The sequence below is a fragment of the Procambarus clarkii genome, chromosome 16, assembly GCF_040958095.1.
Source record: "Procambarus clarkii isolate CNS0578487 chromosome 16, FALCON_Pclarkii_2.0, whole genome shotgun sequence".
NCBI lineage: Eukaryota > Metazoa > Arthropoda > Malacostraca > Decapoda > Cambaridae > Procambarus > Procambarus clarkii.
This window is the reverse complement of record NC_091165.1, coordinates 12117567-12134548: the sequence shown is the minus strand read 5'-3', so window position 1 is coordinate 12134548 and position 16982 is coordinate 12117567. Positions and strand designations below refer to the sequence as shown.

At 41.0% G+C, this 16982-nt stretch overlaps 1 protein-coding gene and 1 long non-coding RNA gene across 3 annotated transcripts in view; one reads left to right on the top strand and one right to left on the bottom strand.

The window, feature by feature from the left end:
- The window catches only part of LOC123760083 (serine-rich adhesin for platelets), a 68039-nt gene extending 53663 nt beyond the window's left edge, over positions 1–14376 (top strand). For both annotated transcript variants that reach the window (XM_045745546.2, XM_045745545.2), the window contains exons 5-6: positions 1073–1198; positions 9234–14376. In XM_045745546.2, coding sequence (XP_045601502.1) covers positions 1073–1198; positions 9234–10122 — 1015 coding nt within the window. In that variant the 3' untranslated portion in view covers positions 10123–14376. The remainder of the gene's footprint in view (positions 1–1072; positions 1199–9233) is intronic.
- Positions 14377–16111: 1735 nt separating this feature from the next.
- LOC138365179 (uncharacterized) lies at positions 16112–16780 on the bottom strand. The gene is made up of 4 exons (XR_011228718.1): positions 16674–16780; positions 16478–16635; positions 16277–16438; positions 16112–16228 (listed from the first exon to the last, which is right to left on the bottom strand). It is a non-coding gene; the product is annotated as an uncharacterized lncRNA (long non-coding RNA).
- Positions 16781–16982: the final 202 nt, after the last annotated feature.

Sequence of the window (16982 nt, the reverse complement as noted above, 5' to 3'; positions counted from 1 at the left end):
ATGATATATCAAATGAACAAATCCACAAGGGCCGTGATGAGGGTTCGAACCTACATCCGGGATGATCCCAGATGCGCCTTAGTCGACTGCTTCATGACATAGTAAAAGAATTGCAACCTTCAGTACTACTGCCCTCACAAGGATCCCGCAACTTCTCCGAAGCACAAACTGGGGTTTCGCACAATTCCCCTATGCACCTGGGCTCTGTCAACCAGATATTCTACCTCTTCGCCTTTACTTCAATACACAGGTTTGTTCTTCGGAGAAGCTGTGGGATCCTCGTGAGGACACTAGCTCTTCATGTTGCAAATCTTTTACCATGTCATGACACAGTCAACTAAGGCGCATCTGGGATCATCCCGGACGTAGGTTTGAACCCTCATCACGGCCCTTGTGGATTTGTTCATTGGTTTACATGCTGGCCAGAGATCTTTCTTTTCCAGTTAGCCTGCTTCAGGTTTTTGGTGAACTGAAAGACATCTCGAATAGTTCTTTCTTACGATCTGGCATGCTTGTCCTGTGCCTGGTCTGGGTTACCAGGATGGCATCCCATATGTTTTCTTTGTCAAACCTGCTGTAGATGTGTGTTCAAATTCCCACTGTTGCTAAGATGGTCTTTGCTTTCCCATCAGGTCTTTATTCAAATTTTGGGTGGCTTTAAATTCTGGCAGGTGTTCCTGTCAGAATATGGGTGCTTTTCTACTTTCACTGGTGAGTTCTTTTGCTGTGGTCTGGATATGTGGTGTATTCTCCTTTTTACCCGAGATGATGACTGTCATCTTTTATTTTTTGTATTTTGGGTGGTTCGGTTCCGTTGCTTCTTTCTCCTTCAGCATCAAGGCTATTCCAGGTTGTAAGCCTGTGCAAGTTTAAGTGTTGACTGCATGTTATTTCAATTGGTCTGTATATATTTACCATATAGGTTTAGAGCACATAGGTAATGACAGTATAAATTCTGGGTCAGCTGTATTCAAATTCACATTTAAGGACAAACAAAAAATTTCATTGATTCTGATAAGACCTGTAAATAAAAACAGTGCAATATCTAATTCTTTGCATCTTTTTGTTTCAGAGGACACACTAGCAGTAATGGTGAAGATAAACCATATGTCTGTCCTGTGGTTGGATGTCGGAAACGATACAAAAATGTGAATGGAATAAAGTATCATGCGAAGAATGCTCACAAAAAAGATAGCAAGTGAGTTTTGTTAATTGTTACCATGAAAATATTGTTGTTTGGCACATATTTCTGTGGAGTTCTTAATTAGGTATCCATGGTAGCAATACATTATACAATACATGTACAGTACTATAGTTTTCTGGGGGGGGGGGAGCCCCTTCGGCTTCCCGGAGCTATCCTGGCTGATATGAATGTATTAGACTGTGGCATCAGTCAAAGTGAATGGAGTTCTTTCTGCCTACCGGGGACCACAAGCCAGAACATGGCCCCTCAGATGAGGCATAAAGAGCAATGTTCTATAAAAACCCCATGTGGTTGGAAGCATTCTATGTCTGCCTTCGACCAAGTTAAGCACCTAAAAAGGCAGGCGCCCCAAAACAAACCCTATCTGGTTAAAAAGTTGCCACTGACAAAAAAGTGCTACATCCCACCACTGCCACCAATATTGGTTCTTGTTTGGTTGTTGATTAGAACTTGCGTGGGACTGGAGAGAATACACACTGTTGTAGCTTCAAGGTCTTTATTGTGGAAGGTAATAATATAAGGTCCAGCACAACCGAGGTCCACTGTGCCCTAGGTCCGTGAGATTACTGAGGCTTACTTGAGAGCAGCCTGGTGCCGGCTCTGTGGAGTGTGACATCATTGGGCCTACTGCCTCTGTGATTGATTATTTGCTAACCATCTTACAATTTGAGGCTAACACAAAGGCTATGAAGAGAAACTGGAGGATTTAAATATGCCAACATTAAAAGATAGTAAGAAATGAGGCAACCACACAAAATAGTGTCAAGGATCGACACAGTTTTCAAAGAGAAACTTTTGAAACGTGTAGCTTCAAGAACAAGGGTCCATAGATTCAAGGTAAGGAAACAACGATCCCAAAAATTTCAAGGTTCTACTTTGCAAACAGAGTTGTGGTCAGTTTGAACAATTTAAGAAAGAAGTTGGGAGATGCCAAAACCATCAGCAGCAGTTTCCAAGCATCATATGACAAAAATTATAGGGAAAGCAGAACACCATAAGCATAGCTCTCATCTTTTAACTAAAGTTAGATAATTATATACATAACAAAATTAAAATAAACCACAGAGGAGCTAAAGGGAGGTTAAATATAGATATGACATTGGATTTGGGGGCCATTGCATTTGATGACTGTTAGATGAAGAGGTGGGGCCTAAGAGCTGAAACTTGGTCAAGTTCAAGTAAGTTTATTGAGAAAATGGAAGTACATCTCAAAAGGATAGAGTAGCTTAGGCTATTTCTACCCTTATCTATATAAGGTCCTTGTAGCAGCCCATCCTCCGAATATGGGGAGGTAAATGTAACGGCACAAGTAAGTGTAATTATGTACTATTCCTAGCAGTCAGGAATTGTACTTATTACAATTAGTATTAAACCGTACTGTCAAATAATTGCCAGAATCGCACAAAAATATTGTGAATATTTGAGTTTACCTGAAAAGCTGAGTAGGAAACCACGACCTAACCTAACCTTCTTAGTGTATGAAGACAAGCATTTTATTGCTTCTTAATTACAATTAGTACTTAATCTATAGCTATATTGATATTACAGTTTTATTAAACTAATAAAACTAATATCTTTCAATAAATTATAAAGTAACTCTGAATATCTTCAAATTTTGTATTAAATCTCTATTGTTGAATAAAACTGAAAAATAATTTTTTTATATTTAAAACTTGTGTATACAGAATTGAACATGAAAACTTCATCCTAAAATTCTGAGTGTTTTAACAGAAAATGAGAATATATGGGGAGGTAAATGTAACAGCACAAATAAGTGTAATTATGCACTATTCCTAGCAGTCACAAATTGTACTTATTACACTTAATATTAGACCGTACTGTCAATTCAGAGGATGCGTTGCCTGAAGGGACTCGCAGACCCATGCAGTACACAATTATTAATCATATTTTACATTCTAATAGTAATCACATGGCATCTCTTATTGATTTCTTGTTTTGGTAAATGCAGACTAAACAAGTTGGCGAAAGTGCAAAAAGAAGCCATGAGAATAATCCCAAAATTATTTCCATAGCCCAAGAAATACTAATACTGTACTGAGATAATGATTAAATAAACAAAACTGAGATAATGATATGATTGAACTTGCAGAATATTGGGGATAGAATTTCAGAGATAAATGAAGCTTCGGCGATTAGATTAATGAGCGGCGAGGGAGCTAATGAATTAATCCTCTCACTTCAAAAGGTGGAAAGAAATGAATAATGTACGTGGATGCATAATTGGATCCTTATGTTCTAATGCTACAAAGCATGATGTCCTTCAAGATTGTATTTCATTGGCATAGAAACAATTATTACCAACATGGAAGGAACACAATGCAGATGCAGTAATTTTTCCCTCTATGTTCTCAGACTCTTATATTTGCTGTGGTTATTTATTTTTTGGATAAGCGACATCATCATCTTGAAATTCTATTGTTGTATACCATTTTTCCTGAGCTTCTCGGTCAACATTTTCCACCACACTGGGTTGAACACTGCCATCACTAGTGGATAGTTAATTTTCCTGATACTCTTCCATCCGTCTTCCTTACTTTCTTCTCCCTACATTTTATTCCCCACTACACCCCATCTATTTGCCATAGCTAATTTTTCTAAAACTTCAATCCTCATGTCCAACTTTTTGAGGTATTCTTAGATCTTGTGTATACTTAGTTCTACTGACCGTAGAATCCACAAAGCTACCCTACACTTCATCACCACTAGGGTACACTTTTTCGGCTTCATTTCCAACTAGGAAAGTGGCTTCCCTACTAGCTTCGGTAGCCACTTGGCTATCCTTAATCGTCGCCGTGCCTCTCTCCCAAACGTTGGTCACAGAAGCTATCGTTGTCATTCCTCTGTTTCTTCCTTGTTCTTGCTATACGATCTTGCCTTCCTTCGGATCTTCATTTACCCTGCTTATGGGTGCCGGCTTGGAATCTCTCACACAGGGCTTCATGGGACATAGAGAGGAACTAGCATTGGGGATGCCTTGACTATTGCAGGAAGATGGCAAAAAATTTTCTCCTTGTCAATCCTAACTCTACACTGTCACAAATCATGCTTCTTATCACAATACTGACATCTGGGGTCAAGCTGGCATTCCAAGCCATTTATCCCCAACGAGAACTCTTCATGCATAATATAGGCTCCTCAATATATTTTGCCACTTTCCTGTATCCAAGCCCTTGTACAAAATCTTTCTAGACCCTCACCCTTTAACAAGGCAACAAGCTCTTTGAACGTATGGTTAACATTCGTTTGATGTGGTTCTTAGAATGCTATCACCACCTCTCCCCTTCTCAATTTGGTTTTCGCAAGTGCCACAGCACAACGGATGTCCTGGTGAACTTGGAGGTCTATATTCGTACTGCTTTTGCTGCGAAGACCTCCGTTCTTGCCATCCTTTTTGACCTGGAAAAGGCTTACGACACTACCTGGCAGTATCATATTCTGTCTCAACTTCATTCTTTTGGCCTTCGTGGGAATCAGCCTCTCTTCCTCCAGAGTTTCCTCTCTCGTCGTTCCTTTCGTGTCGGCTTGGTACCACTCTCTCTGCCCCTTTTCGGCAGTATGAGGGTAGTGTTCTGAGCACTACTCTTTTTGTAGTTGCCCTCAACAGTCTTCTTTCCTCTCTTCCTTCTGGCGTCTTCTCCGCTCTCTGTCGACGATCTTACCCTTTGCTGTCAGGGTGATGATTCGCCTCTCCTTCAACGGCGGCTTCAACTTGCGATTGATGCCATGTCGTCTTGGGCCACCGATCATGGCTTCAAGTTCTCTACGTCTAAGACTTGTGCTATGACTTTTACTCGGAAGCATGTAGTTCTTCGTCCCTCTTTGTCGCTTTATGGTCATCCCCTTGTGTACAGGGATTCCGCTAAGCTTTTGGGGTTAATCTTTGACACTCGTTTGTCTTGGTCAGCCCATATCTCTTACCTCAGAGTTGAATGCTCTAGGGCCCTTAACCTACTTAAGGTTTTGTCCCATACTTCTTGGGGAGCGGATAGACGCACGCTCCTTCATTTGCACTCCTCTCTCGTTCTGTCTAAACTCGATTATGGTTGCCCTGCGTACTCTTCTGCTTCTCCTTCTACTCTTCGCCGTCTTGATGCTTTGCACCATACTGGGTTGCGTCTCAGCTCTGGTGCCTTTTGTTCGACTCCCACCCTCAGTTTGTATGTTGACACTGGCTTCCTCTCTCTCCAGGACCGCCGTGATCGCTACTGTCTTCGCTATCTTGTGCGGTCCTTACAACATCGTTCCTCTCGCCTCTGTCGTGCTTTAACTTTTACCCCTCCTGTGGCTCCTGTTCCTTTTCATCATCTTTCTCTTTCTGTTCAGTTATCTCGCTTACAGGATTCTCTTTCTGTTCATGTTTCTAATGTCTCTCCTCATATTGTTCCTTCCTTGCCTCCGTGGAGAGTCCCCCTTCCCAAGTTTTGTACGTCCTTGACTCATATCACTAAAGCCTTTACCCCTCCTACAATTCTAAAATGCCTCTTCCCTGAGCACTTTTCTTTGCACTCCCACTCTATTTCCATCTTCACCGATGGGTCTAAGTCTGCTGACGGTGTGGGCTACTCTGTTGTTTTTCCTGACCGCACTTATATGTGTCGCCTCCCTTCGGAAGATAGCGTCTTCACAGCAGAACTTTATGCTATTCTCTATGCTCTCTGTCTCTTGCTTTCTCATTGTCATTCCTCCTTTATGATTGTAGTTGACTCTCAAAGTGCCCTCATGGCTCTAGGGTCCTTTAATCCTGTCCATCCGGTGATCATCGAGATTCAACATTGGCTGTTTCTTGTTTCTAGTAAATTTAAATCAGTAGAGTTTTGCTGGGTTCCCAGCCATATTGGTGTTTCTTTAAATGAGTGTGCGGATGCTACTGCTAGGGAAGCTATCTGTTCTTGTCCCATCTCCCGTAAAGGTATTCCTTATTCCGACTTTTATCCTGTTCCTCCATCCTTGTCCGTTGGCAGGGTTGTTGGTCCTCTGTAGTTGGTAGCAAGCTGCGTACTCTCAAACGTAGTGTGTCCCTGTGGCCTTCCTCCTACCACCGTTACCGGCGGTGGGAAACTGCTTTGGCAAGGCTGCGTGTTAGCCATACTCGCTTAACCCACGGTCACTTAATGGAGCGCCGCCCTGCTCCTTATTGTCCAAATTGCGTTGTCCCTCTTATAGTTGTGCATATCCTTATTGAATGTCCTGACTTCCAGGACGAGCGTGTGGCTTGCGTTCCGACCGTCCCTCGCGATCACTTGTCGCTCGATAGAATTCTAGGTGAATTGGATACTTTTGATATCTTTCACCTTATGCGTTTTTGTTCTCATATTGGCATTCTTGGTGATATTTAGCACCCTCTGATTATTTCGCACTTTGATGGTGCTACATAGCCTTCCCGGTTTGGTGTCTTCTTTTGATGATTATCTTACCTAACAAGGCAACAATCTGACTTTGTTTTTCACCACGTGCAATGTTCCTCTTAGCCCACACAACACTTTCATTGTTGGGATGAAGAAATTGAGGATCCAGGTATGTTGGATACTTAAAAAAATAACTTTAGTTTGATTATTCCCACTTCAGGAGTAACCAAAATAATATTCTTAAATCCGTCAGTCGTTAGATGTTTCACTGCCTCCTCTGTCCCAACCGTTATGTAAGGCTGGTGAGCGCCCTCCTTAAATAATGGTTCATACTGTATTCACCAAAATTCTTGGCCAATTGAACAGTCCACTCCTGCTTTTGATAAAAAGTTAGTTGACATGTCAAGGGAAATAACAGCTGCTTCCTTCCATTAATCTGTGCCTCTTGGAGTTTTTGGTCCTGTTGCATCCTTCCGGTGATATTTTCCTAGAGAGTTTCTATTGAACTTTGAAACCCAGATCCCATCTGTTGTCGATCACTACACTTCTTTGGTCGTTCATCACTGTTGGTATCACTTAACTCTCTGCGCTTGGTTTTGCTGCAGGTACAATTAAGGAAGAATACACAAATAATAAAAGACAAACCAAGATGTGCATAGTCAGTTGCTTTATCTGCACATGAGAGCATTCTCAAGCCTCACCGTTTAACCACTTAACTGCGCCAACCAAGTATTCTTAGTCGGCGGGAAACTGCGCCAACCAAGAAAACTATCTTCGATTTTTCCGTACACATTCTAAATGTGTATGAGGTTGGTTGTGTACGAAATGGACTCTTAGGACCTCCAGTGAGAGGCAGCCATCTTGGAAAAAATTCCCATAATGCTCTAGGGCTGCTGGCTGGGATAGTTCTGAGTGAGCAATCATGGGTGGTGCATGCGCCTTTAGTTCCCAAACACCTGTCCGACGCGGTGTTGAAAGATAACGCTCTGTCGGTGAAATTCAAACCTTATTGTTTCAAGAACATAAGGGTCATAATATTGGTGAAGCTAGGCGCAATAAGGACCTAACACAAAGGTCGGATGCAAGTGATACAGCACCTATGAGGGCGATACAGCGAGCGTATCCAGTTGTAGCTCTGAGCATCACCCTTGCAATCTTATGCTATCTCCAATTTATTTAGATGATACATAGATGAATTGTTTTCTGCATTCAGTGATGATGCATCTGATACAAGTAGCATGTGTTAGTGTTAGTGGCTTCCATGGTGTTTTTTTCCATAGATATTTTCAAGAATATCTGAATCTCTTCCTGACCGACGGACACTCTTTGAGGCTAGCTGAATCTCTTTCTGACCGACGGACACTCTTTGAGGCAAGCTGAATCTCTTCCTGTGTGGGACCATACAAAGCAATCTTTTCAAGACTACCTTACAAATTGATCTTTTCCTATAATCTTTTCAATACAGTACTACCTTATGCTTTACAAGCTTGGCTACATACAACCTATAAGTACTAAAGCCAAGGGTATACACGAGTGCGTTATTTGCAAGCACACAGAATGAAGAAACAGGAAGCAAAAATTTATCTGTACCTGATGCAACGAGAGCGAAGTCGTGCTGTGCACCATGGACTACTTCGTTGATTATTACTCACTTCCGAAGTACTGAGTGTGTAATACAGTGTGTTACCGTGTAAATAGTGTGTGAAACTGTACATATTGTAATTTTAGTGAATTTTTAACCAGTAATATTGCGGCAATAAACATTTATTGTGGGACAAATTACTGACACATGTATCACAGTTCCATGGAACATTATGAACGTTCTACTGTATACATATTGTAAAGGACACAAATATGCATCATATACGATAAAAAAAATAAAATAAATCCGCATTGGAAATGCATAGAACAAATAATTGAAAATATATTTGTGGCAACACCCGGTGCTTGAATGGCCCGTGCGACCGTGTCTGGGCGATTCATGCACGGGCGACCAGGCCCTGATGACGTCACAGCGCACCTTGTCCACGTCCCCACAGCCAAAGTAAGTGGAATTTGGTATTTATTTTTACATGGGCATGTTCAGGGAAGGGAATTTATCATTTTACGAAGAAAAAAGAATTTTGGGGGGGAACACTTTATTTCATGCGCACAGGGGGAATTTCACAATAAACTCAGCGCAGCACGGTGGTTAATCTAAACTCCCATGTTTGTCCATAGCAATCCATTTTAAAATTCCCTCTAATGTAGAATTTAATATGAGCCCTACACTTAAATTAACTGGATTTTCTGGGTTATTAAAAGATAAAGTAAAATTATTTAAAGTACGTACTGTATTTTATTTGAGACATTTGCCTTTTGGTTTCATGGTGACAAATAATATTTTAGAAGGTACAGTATTTAGTTTATTGTATTTATATTTATTTGTTATATTTTTTTAATAGAAATATGTTGCTTTTGTTTTCTCATTGTAAATCTGATGAATAAATAAATATTTCAGTTGCAGTCAGTAAAATAAACTTAAGGCAATGCCAAAGTGAGTTTCTCTACATTTTATATTCTGTCTCTGTCTGTTGGTCTCTTTTGACATCACTCTATTACTTACCTGGTACTAAATGTGACAGAACTTGGTTCAAAATTCTCATACATTTAATATCTTACAGAGTGAGGAAACCTTACCGATGTTACTGTGGTAAAAGCTACTGTACAAATCAAGGTCTCAAAAATCATTGTACACACACACACAAGAATGAGAGTTTAACAGCTGTCACAACAAACACAGGTGAAGTTCTTCAAGTACCAGCGAACCAGCTTTCTTCAAGTTCCACTAGCCAGCTCTTGGACAACAACAATAAATCTTCTACTCCATCAATAACTAGGTTGTTTGAGAATGATGGGACTGTTCAGGTAAGCGGAACAACTGCGGCTTCACCAATTAACAGCCCAATAGCTGTGACTGGACAAATCATAAAAGGAGGATCAGCAGCTACTACTAAAGGAACTACAACCATTTCAAGTATTAATTTAACAGGTTTAGTAGCAGCCAGTGGTGGTAAAATTGCTCTTAAGGCTCTTCCAAATGGTCAACTCTTGCTTTCTCAACCTTTGGAAGGAAAATTAGCAGCCCTAGTCAAATCAGACTCAAAGCATGATTTTTCTGTAGATGATGGAAAAAATAGTCTTGTTCAAATAAAAACTGATGGATTTCAATCATTAGAACTTAGTAAATTGCTTCAAACAAATTCAAAGTTATCTCAACATCAGGTGGCAGTTACAACATCTACTCTTTCAGTAGCTATCCCAGCAAGTTCATTCAATTCCTTGAAAGGTCCTCAACGGACAGGACTCTCTTCTTCAGCTATGTTGGCACGTGCCCTAAAGAATCAGCTGGCATCAACCCCAACAGGTATTACCTCAGTTCTTGGTTCTCTTGATAATCAACCTGAAAACATGTTAGGAGGACAGGGTGTTATTTTAGGGGTGACTATGGAAGAGGGTACACTTGTTGATAATGGGGATGGAACGCTCTCAGAACTCTCTGTTATTGAATAAGATACAAGCATTTAGAATGTGTTAATGGCTTCATAATTGTTGAACTTTGGTTCTAAATTGAGTTAATGGTATTAGTAATTGGATGTGCTGTATGGAGCTTTAGTATATGCATTATATTTTGTTGGACGTGGAACCCCTGTGGAACTAAGGCTTTTGCTCTTATTACTAGTTAATAACCACACACCATTGCTGAATTATATTTTAAGATATTTGTTGAAAAGTAAAAATCAGAACATGGGTGCTGTGTAGACACAAAATCTTTAAAGCATTTGTAAGGATAAGTAATAATGGTGTTGAATAGCTGAAACATTCTTAGGGGGGTTTGAAATAAACATTCTAATTAAATATTATTGTATCTCCATTTGCTCATTGCTTTCAAAGGAGAATTTGGATATATGTAGTGTATAACAGGAAGGGTCTTCATAATTTTTAAAGATTATTACAGAAAGTGAAGCAAGGCCACGTGTTACAGCAGCTTCCCCAGGGACCCGTTCCAGTTTGCATTATTTCTAGTCCAGTAGCAATATCGGATAAGCCTCATTACAGTACACTATAAATTATTTTTTGAACTTCAGTAATTTATTACAGCTTGGGTATATTAATGTACACAAATCATTCATGTAGGGTCACAATTTACAAGCATTCTCCTGTAGGAGCTCTAAAGTACCTGGAAATTCACTTTATTATCTCCATCCACATTTTTCTTGTAAATAGAATAATTTTCATCATTGGATAAGTGTTTTGTATCATATCGTATTTGTAAATATTATGTTATAATGTCCATTTAACATAACTCATACCATATTAAGTGTCTTAGTCTTAGCAGGCATTGTATATTGTGAGTCAAGTTGTATGATAGTTCATGGGCAATAGATGTGTGTTCATTATACAGAGAGCATTGTTAACTTTCAATATCGTGATTCTAGGACAACATTGGCTACGTTTAATTTATACATTTGGGACTCGGCAAGTTGAATATGTTGTTTACAATTTTATATATGTTGGATATGGTGCCTCCAGTAGTAATTTAAAAGTATAGTATACCATTTAAATTACAATAGGAAATATACTTCACCTACAGTGTTATACCCCTAGTGATTAGGTTCATAATATAACTAGAGCATCTTATATTTTGCAGGATGTCAGAATATATATGTTCAGCATGAAGATATGTGAATGTTGGTTGTTATATTATGCAATGTACATCATTTGCAAGGCAGTGGCATTACTAGCCACCATGCCACGAGTTATTGAAGCAAACCTTGACAAATTAATGAACTGTCATGATGTTCCATAGATTATGGGTCTAACACTTGTTTAGTGATTGTATTTAGAATCCATTGATGCAAATTTAGCCACTTATCAGAGTAAATAAAAAAAATTGAATTTAATCACTGTGCTGATTAGTAAAACTTGAATAATGTAATTAGTATAGTATGGGTACAAAATATAAATTTGGGTTGTAATCCTATACAGATGAATAATAAGAATTTGATGGGTTTAAAGCTGCATGATAATTCACTACTTTGATGTGATAAAGTACTTTCAGAATTGTGCATTGTGTATTATTCTGCAGTAATATTGGTCGATTTTATCACAGGACTATTAACTAAGCTAAAATAAACCTAATCAATAAATATGAAAAATAGTTACATTTCATGACAATGTCTATTTATAATCTTTTTTTCATTGTTTGAAGGTGGCACCCCCATTCCATGTGAGCTCAATTCCTGAAATCCAAGGTATCCACATGAAGGTGATAATTTATACATATTACGGTTAAAACACACCACAATTTATGCACAATTTCAGTTTATTATAGAGTACCTGCTTACCTCTCCAGATCTCAGGATCAAGGCTCATCTGAGCAATTGTTACAGCATACTGAGATACGAGTTTGGAATGATGAAATTCACACTAATTACGTAATAATTTTGATATATAATACAGTATAAAGAGTTTTGATGTGGGAGATTAGGCAAAAATAGGTTCATCAGTTGAAGGAATGAGGAAATGATAGATGACACTAAAGATAAGGTCAGACTTGTGTAAAAAGTATAAAATTGTGAGTAGTGCCTTTATTGTGATGTTTTAGCAAAGTTATCCAAAACTATTTTACTTAGATATTAGTAATTTAGTACATTAATTCATTTTTGAGTATAATGACTGGTGCACACCCTCCTGGTGACACCTTTTTTTCCATTGCATAATTTTATTATTTTATGTATATATATATTTTACAATATATATATACATGTGATATAAATAATAGAACACGTATTTAAGCATATTTTAAAGCTCAAAAGGCATGTTTAAATTAAAAATTTGAATACAAAAAGTCTAATGCCTAAGACAAACACTTGCATGATACAAAAGGAGAGAAAATGACCTAGAACTGTGTACACACGAGACGGAGGTTATGAGAGTGTGAGCACGACAGTGAGAGTGAGTGTATGTGGGATGAACAGATAATAGATGGCCGAGTTACCTACAATTAGATATCTACTGGGGAAGGAGAGGCTACTTTTGTGCTATACATTATATCTAGATTGAGATGATCATGGGTTGCAAATTTGTAGACTTTCTCTTTCCTCTCCCTTCCCCCCCCCCCCCTCTTCAATCTTTCCCGTTTGTATTGTCACGTGGAAAATTGATTGGAAATATTCCGTGCTGTTAGAATATTGTATTGCTACAACTACAATTACTGCTGTTTCTCCCAGTAGTGACTCTACTCCTAGTAGGGACTCTTAACCTGTTGTGAAAACCATCTTTCTTTAGGTCATCTTGTGCTTCCACTACTGTGTTTCTTTCAAAAACACTATTTCTGCTTCATTTCTTTACTTTTTTGTTTTTGTCTACTGTATTTAGTATATTCTATATATTTATACACTTTTTCACTGTGATATTGCTTGTTTATCCTACCCAAATTTAAAAAAAACTTGTGCTCGCCAGCCCTCAACCCTCTCAAAACATTATAAGTATAGAGAGATTGGTAACCATATCTAAAAAAAAGCACATCAATAAAATAAAAGTAAGATGGAAAGAAATGCTACCAAATGACTTCCAAAATTGAAAAATGAAAACTATGATATGGGGGAAAGACTTGAAGCATTAAACATGCCAGAGTTAGTAGATAAAAGGGAAGGAGGAGATATGATCACCACATACAAAATTATAGTAGGAATCAAGAAAGTTAACAAAGAGGAATTTTAAAAAATGCAATGTCTAGAACAAGGGGCACAGACTTGAGCTTAGAAAACAAAGGTACTGAAATCCTTTTCTTGCAAACAGTTATGAATAATTTGAATAATTGAAGTGAGAACATAGTGGATGCCAAAATTATCTGCAGTATGGCAAGGATTATAAGGAAGACTGGATACCATGAGCATAGCTCACATCCTGTAACTTCACATGTGAATTACACATGCACAGACAGTAAAGCATGCACACACACATTAATGCTGTATTTGGTATTTGCTTTGTATACATAATATTATGGCAGTTTTTAAAGTTCATAGGTCAACCATCAGTGTACAAGTGCTTCTTAGTAATATTCATTGCTTTTTCCATAAGCAGTCAGCCTGCCATTACACATTTTGATTCCTCATGCCAATTACATCATCTACACTCTTACACCTTAACTTTACTGTGTTTTTACATATTGCTTTATCCAATAGTTGTAGACCATAGATTTAGCTTTGATATTAAAGCTGTCTTATTGATACTCAAAGCACACAAAATGACTTGGGATGCCACTTTCAATTTTTTCATATTTTACCTCTTAACAAATTCTCAAATAAAAAAAATTATTTTGGGGGATTTGATGTTTGCTGATGCCTTGATCTACGCATTACCTGCATTTGGAACCAACATTATACATGGTTGTTTTACTTTTTTATAGATCCAAGGATACAATGTGAATGAATGAATAAATGAGTCGTGCACACTAAACCAAACCTGGAATCCTAACTTGATTGATGGACATGTGCGGTTCATGTGTATTTGTAGCACTTAAGGTGGCTAGCAGGCAAATCGGGCCTCTCTCCCTCCCACCCACCCTGTCACTGTCAGCACGTATGTATGGTATGTGTGTGTACTAGATGAAGACAAAATATACTGTACAGTGTGTCCTCACTTGAACGAACTACTGTATATGGGGTGAGGCCGATTCGTTCTACCCGTTGGACCCAGGCTGTCCCTCCCCTCCATGTGAAAATAACAGAGGTCCTACATCAACTATCAACAAAACAAAAACAGAGAAAATCTATTTATAATGTATTTATCGTTTTGAACATGGCACATGATTGAACAATCATTGGTAAACCATTCCTTATCAAAATCATATCTGTGACTTATTGGTGGCCACAAATATGATGTAATGGCCTGGATTTCGATAAGCCATCTGTATCGGTCTCTATCGATATTCATACAAAATTCATTTATTAAGAATTCTTCATTTTCACTATGGCATTTGATAAAACAATCCCTTACAAACAATTTGGAATAAAAATGCTACATATATGAGCTTATTGAATCCAATCAAGCAAAATCACCCAATTTCTTCAAAAAACTGACAAGAGACGGAGGCCGGTGGTAGGGGGAAGGGCCGGCCGCTGGTAGGTAGTCAGGAGCAGGAGGGGGTGAGGGGTTTGTAGCATGTTGTCAGTAGAGAGGGGGTGGGAGCCACCATACTGGCAGGCCTTTGGCCAGATCAAGCTTTGGGCCAGACCTCAGACCAGGCTTCGGACCAGGCCTCGGCCCAGATTTTGGGCCAGACCTAGGGCCAGACCTAGGGCCAGATCTCAGGCCAGATCTCGGGCCAGATCTCAGACCAGGCCTTGGGCCAGATCTCAGGCCAGATCTCAGACCAGGCCTTGGGCCAGGCCAGATAAGGCCTCAGACCAGGGCCTCAGACCAGACTAAAACAATGTTAACTGCATAGAGGCCTCCTTAACCCCCTAATACATCCTCTCACTATTGACACCACCATTTATTATGAATTCTTCATTTTGACTAAGGAATATGATAGAGCATTGTGTTACAAGCCACTGAAATAGTAAAATTTTCTCCTAATTTTGTGAAAAACATCAAGTGAGTTTAGTATTGAGGCAGGCACGTGAGGCAGGGTCAGCAGAGGCCAGATCTGGTGGACGCGTCTCCCCTAACCCTCCTTCCCTGATGCCTCCCCCCCAATACATTCCCTCACCACTAACACCACTATTTATTATGAATTCTTTATTTTGACTACGGAGTATGATAGTGATGTGTTACAAACAACTGAAATTGTAAAATTTTCTCAGCTAATTGGTGAAAAGCAGACAGTGAAACAATGAGGCACCAGCTACGTGTTGCCAATTAGCTGATAACCAGAGCTCACCACTGACACCACCTGCCTACCCTGACAACACCTGCCTCCCCTGACAACACCTGACACTACCTGCCTCCCCTGACACTACCTGCCTCCCCTGACAACACCTGACACCACCTGCCTCCCCTGACAACACCTGACACCTCCTGCCTCCCCTGACAATACCTGACACCACCTGCCTCCCCTGACAACACCTGACACCACCTGCCTCCCCTGACAACACCTGACACCACCTGCCTCCCCTGACAACACCTGACTACCTGCCTCCCCTGACAACACCTGACACCACCTGCCTCCCCTGACACCACCTGCCTCCCCTGACACCACCTGCCTCCCCTGACAACACCTGCCTACCCTGACAACACCTGACACCTCTTGCCTCCTCTGACAACACCTGACACTACCTGCTTCTGCTGACACTACCTGCCTCTGCTGACAACACCTGCCTCCCCTGACATCTGCTTCCCCTGACACCACCTGACACTCCCTGCCTCCCCTGACAACACCTGCCTCCCCTGACAACACCTGACACCACCTGCCTCCCCTGACAACACCTGACACCACCTGACACTGCCTGCCTCCCCTGACAACACCTGACACTACCTGCCTCCCCTGACAACACCTGACACTACCTGCCTCCCCTGACAACACCTGACACTACCTGCCTCCCCTGACAACACCTGACACTACCTGCCTCCCCTGACAACACCTGACACTACCTGCCTCCCCTGACAACACCTGACACTACCTGCCTCCCCTGACAACACCTGCCTCCCCTGACAACACCTGCCTCCCCTGACACCACCTGCCTCCCCTGACACCACCTGCCTCACCTGACAACACCTGCCTCCCCTGACGCCACCTGCCTCCCCTGACAACACCTGCCTCTGCTGACAACACCTGACACTACCTGCCTCTGCTGACAACACCTGACACTACCTGCCTCTGCTGACAACACCTGACACTACCTGCCTCTGCTGACAACACCTGACACCACCTGCCTCCCCCTGACACCACCTGCCCCCCTGACAACACCTGCCTCTGTTGACAACACCTGACACTATCTGCCTCTGCTGACAACACCTGACACTACCTGCCTCCCCTGACAACACCTGACACTCCCTGCCTCCCCTGACACTCCCTGCCTCCCCTGACACTCCCTGCCTCCCCTGACACTCCCTGCCTCCCTTGACAACACCTGACACCACCTGCCTCCCCTGACAACACCTGAAACCACCTGCCTCCCCTGACAACACCTGATACCACCTGCCTTCCCTGACAACACCTGACACCACCTGCTTCCCCTGACACCACCTGCCTCCCCTGACAACACCTGATACCACCTGCCTTCCCTGACAACACCTGACACCACCTGCCTCCCCTGACACCACCTGCCTCCCCTGACAACACCTGACACCACCTGCCTCCCCTGACACCACATGCTTCCCTTGACAACATCTTCCGCCCTGACAACACCTGCCTCCCCTGACAC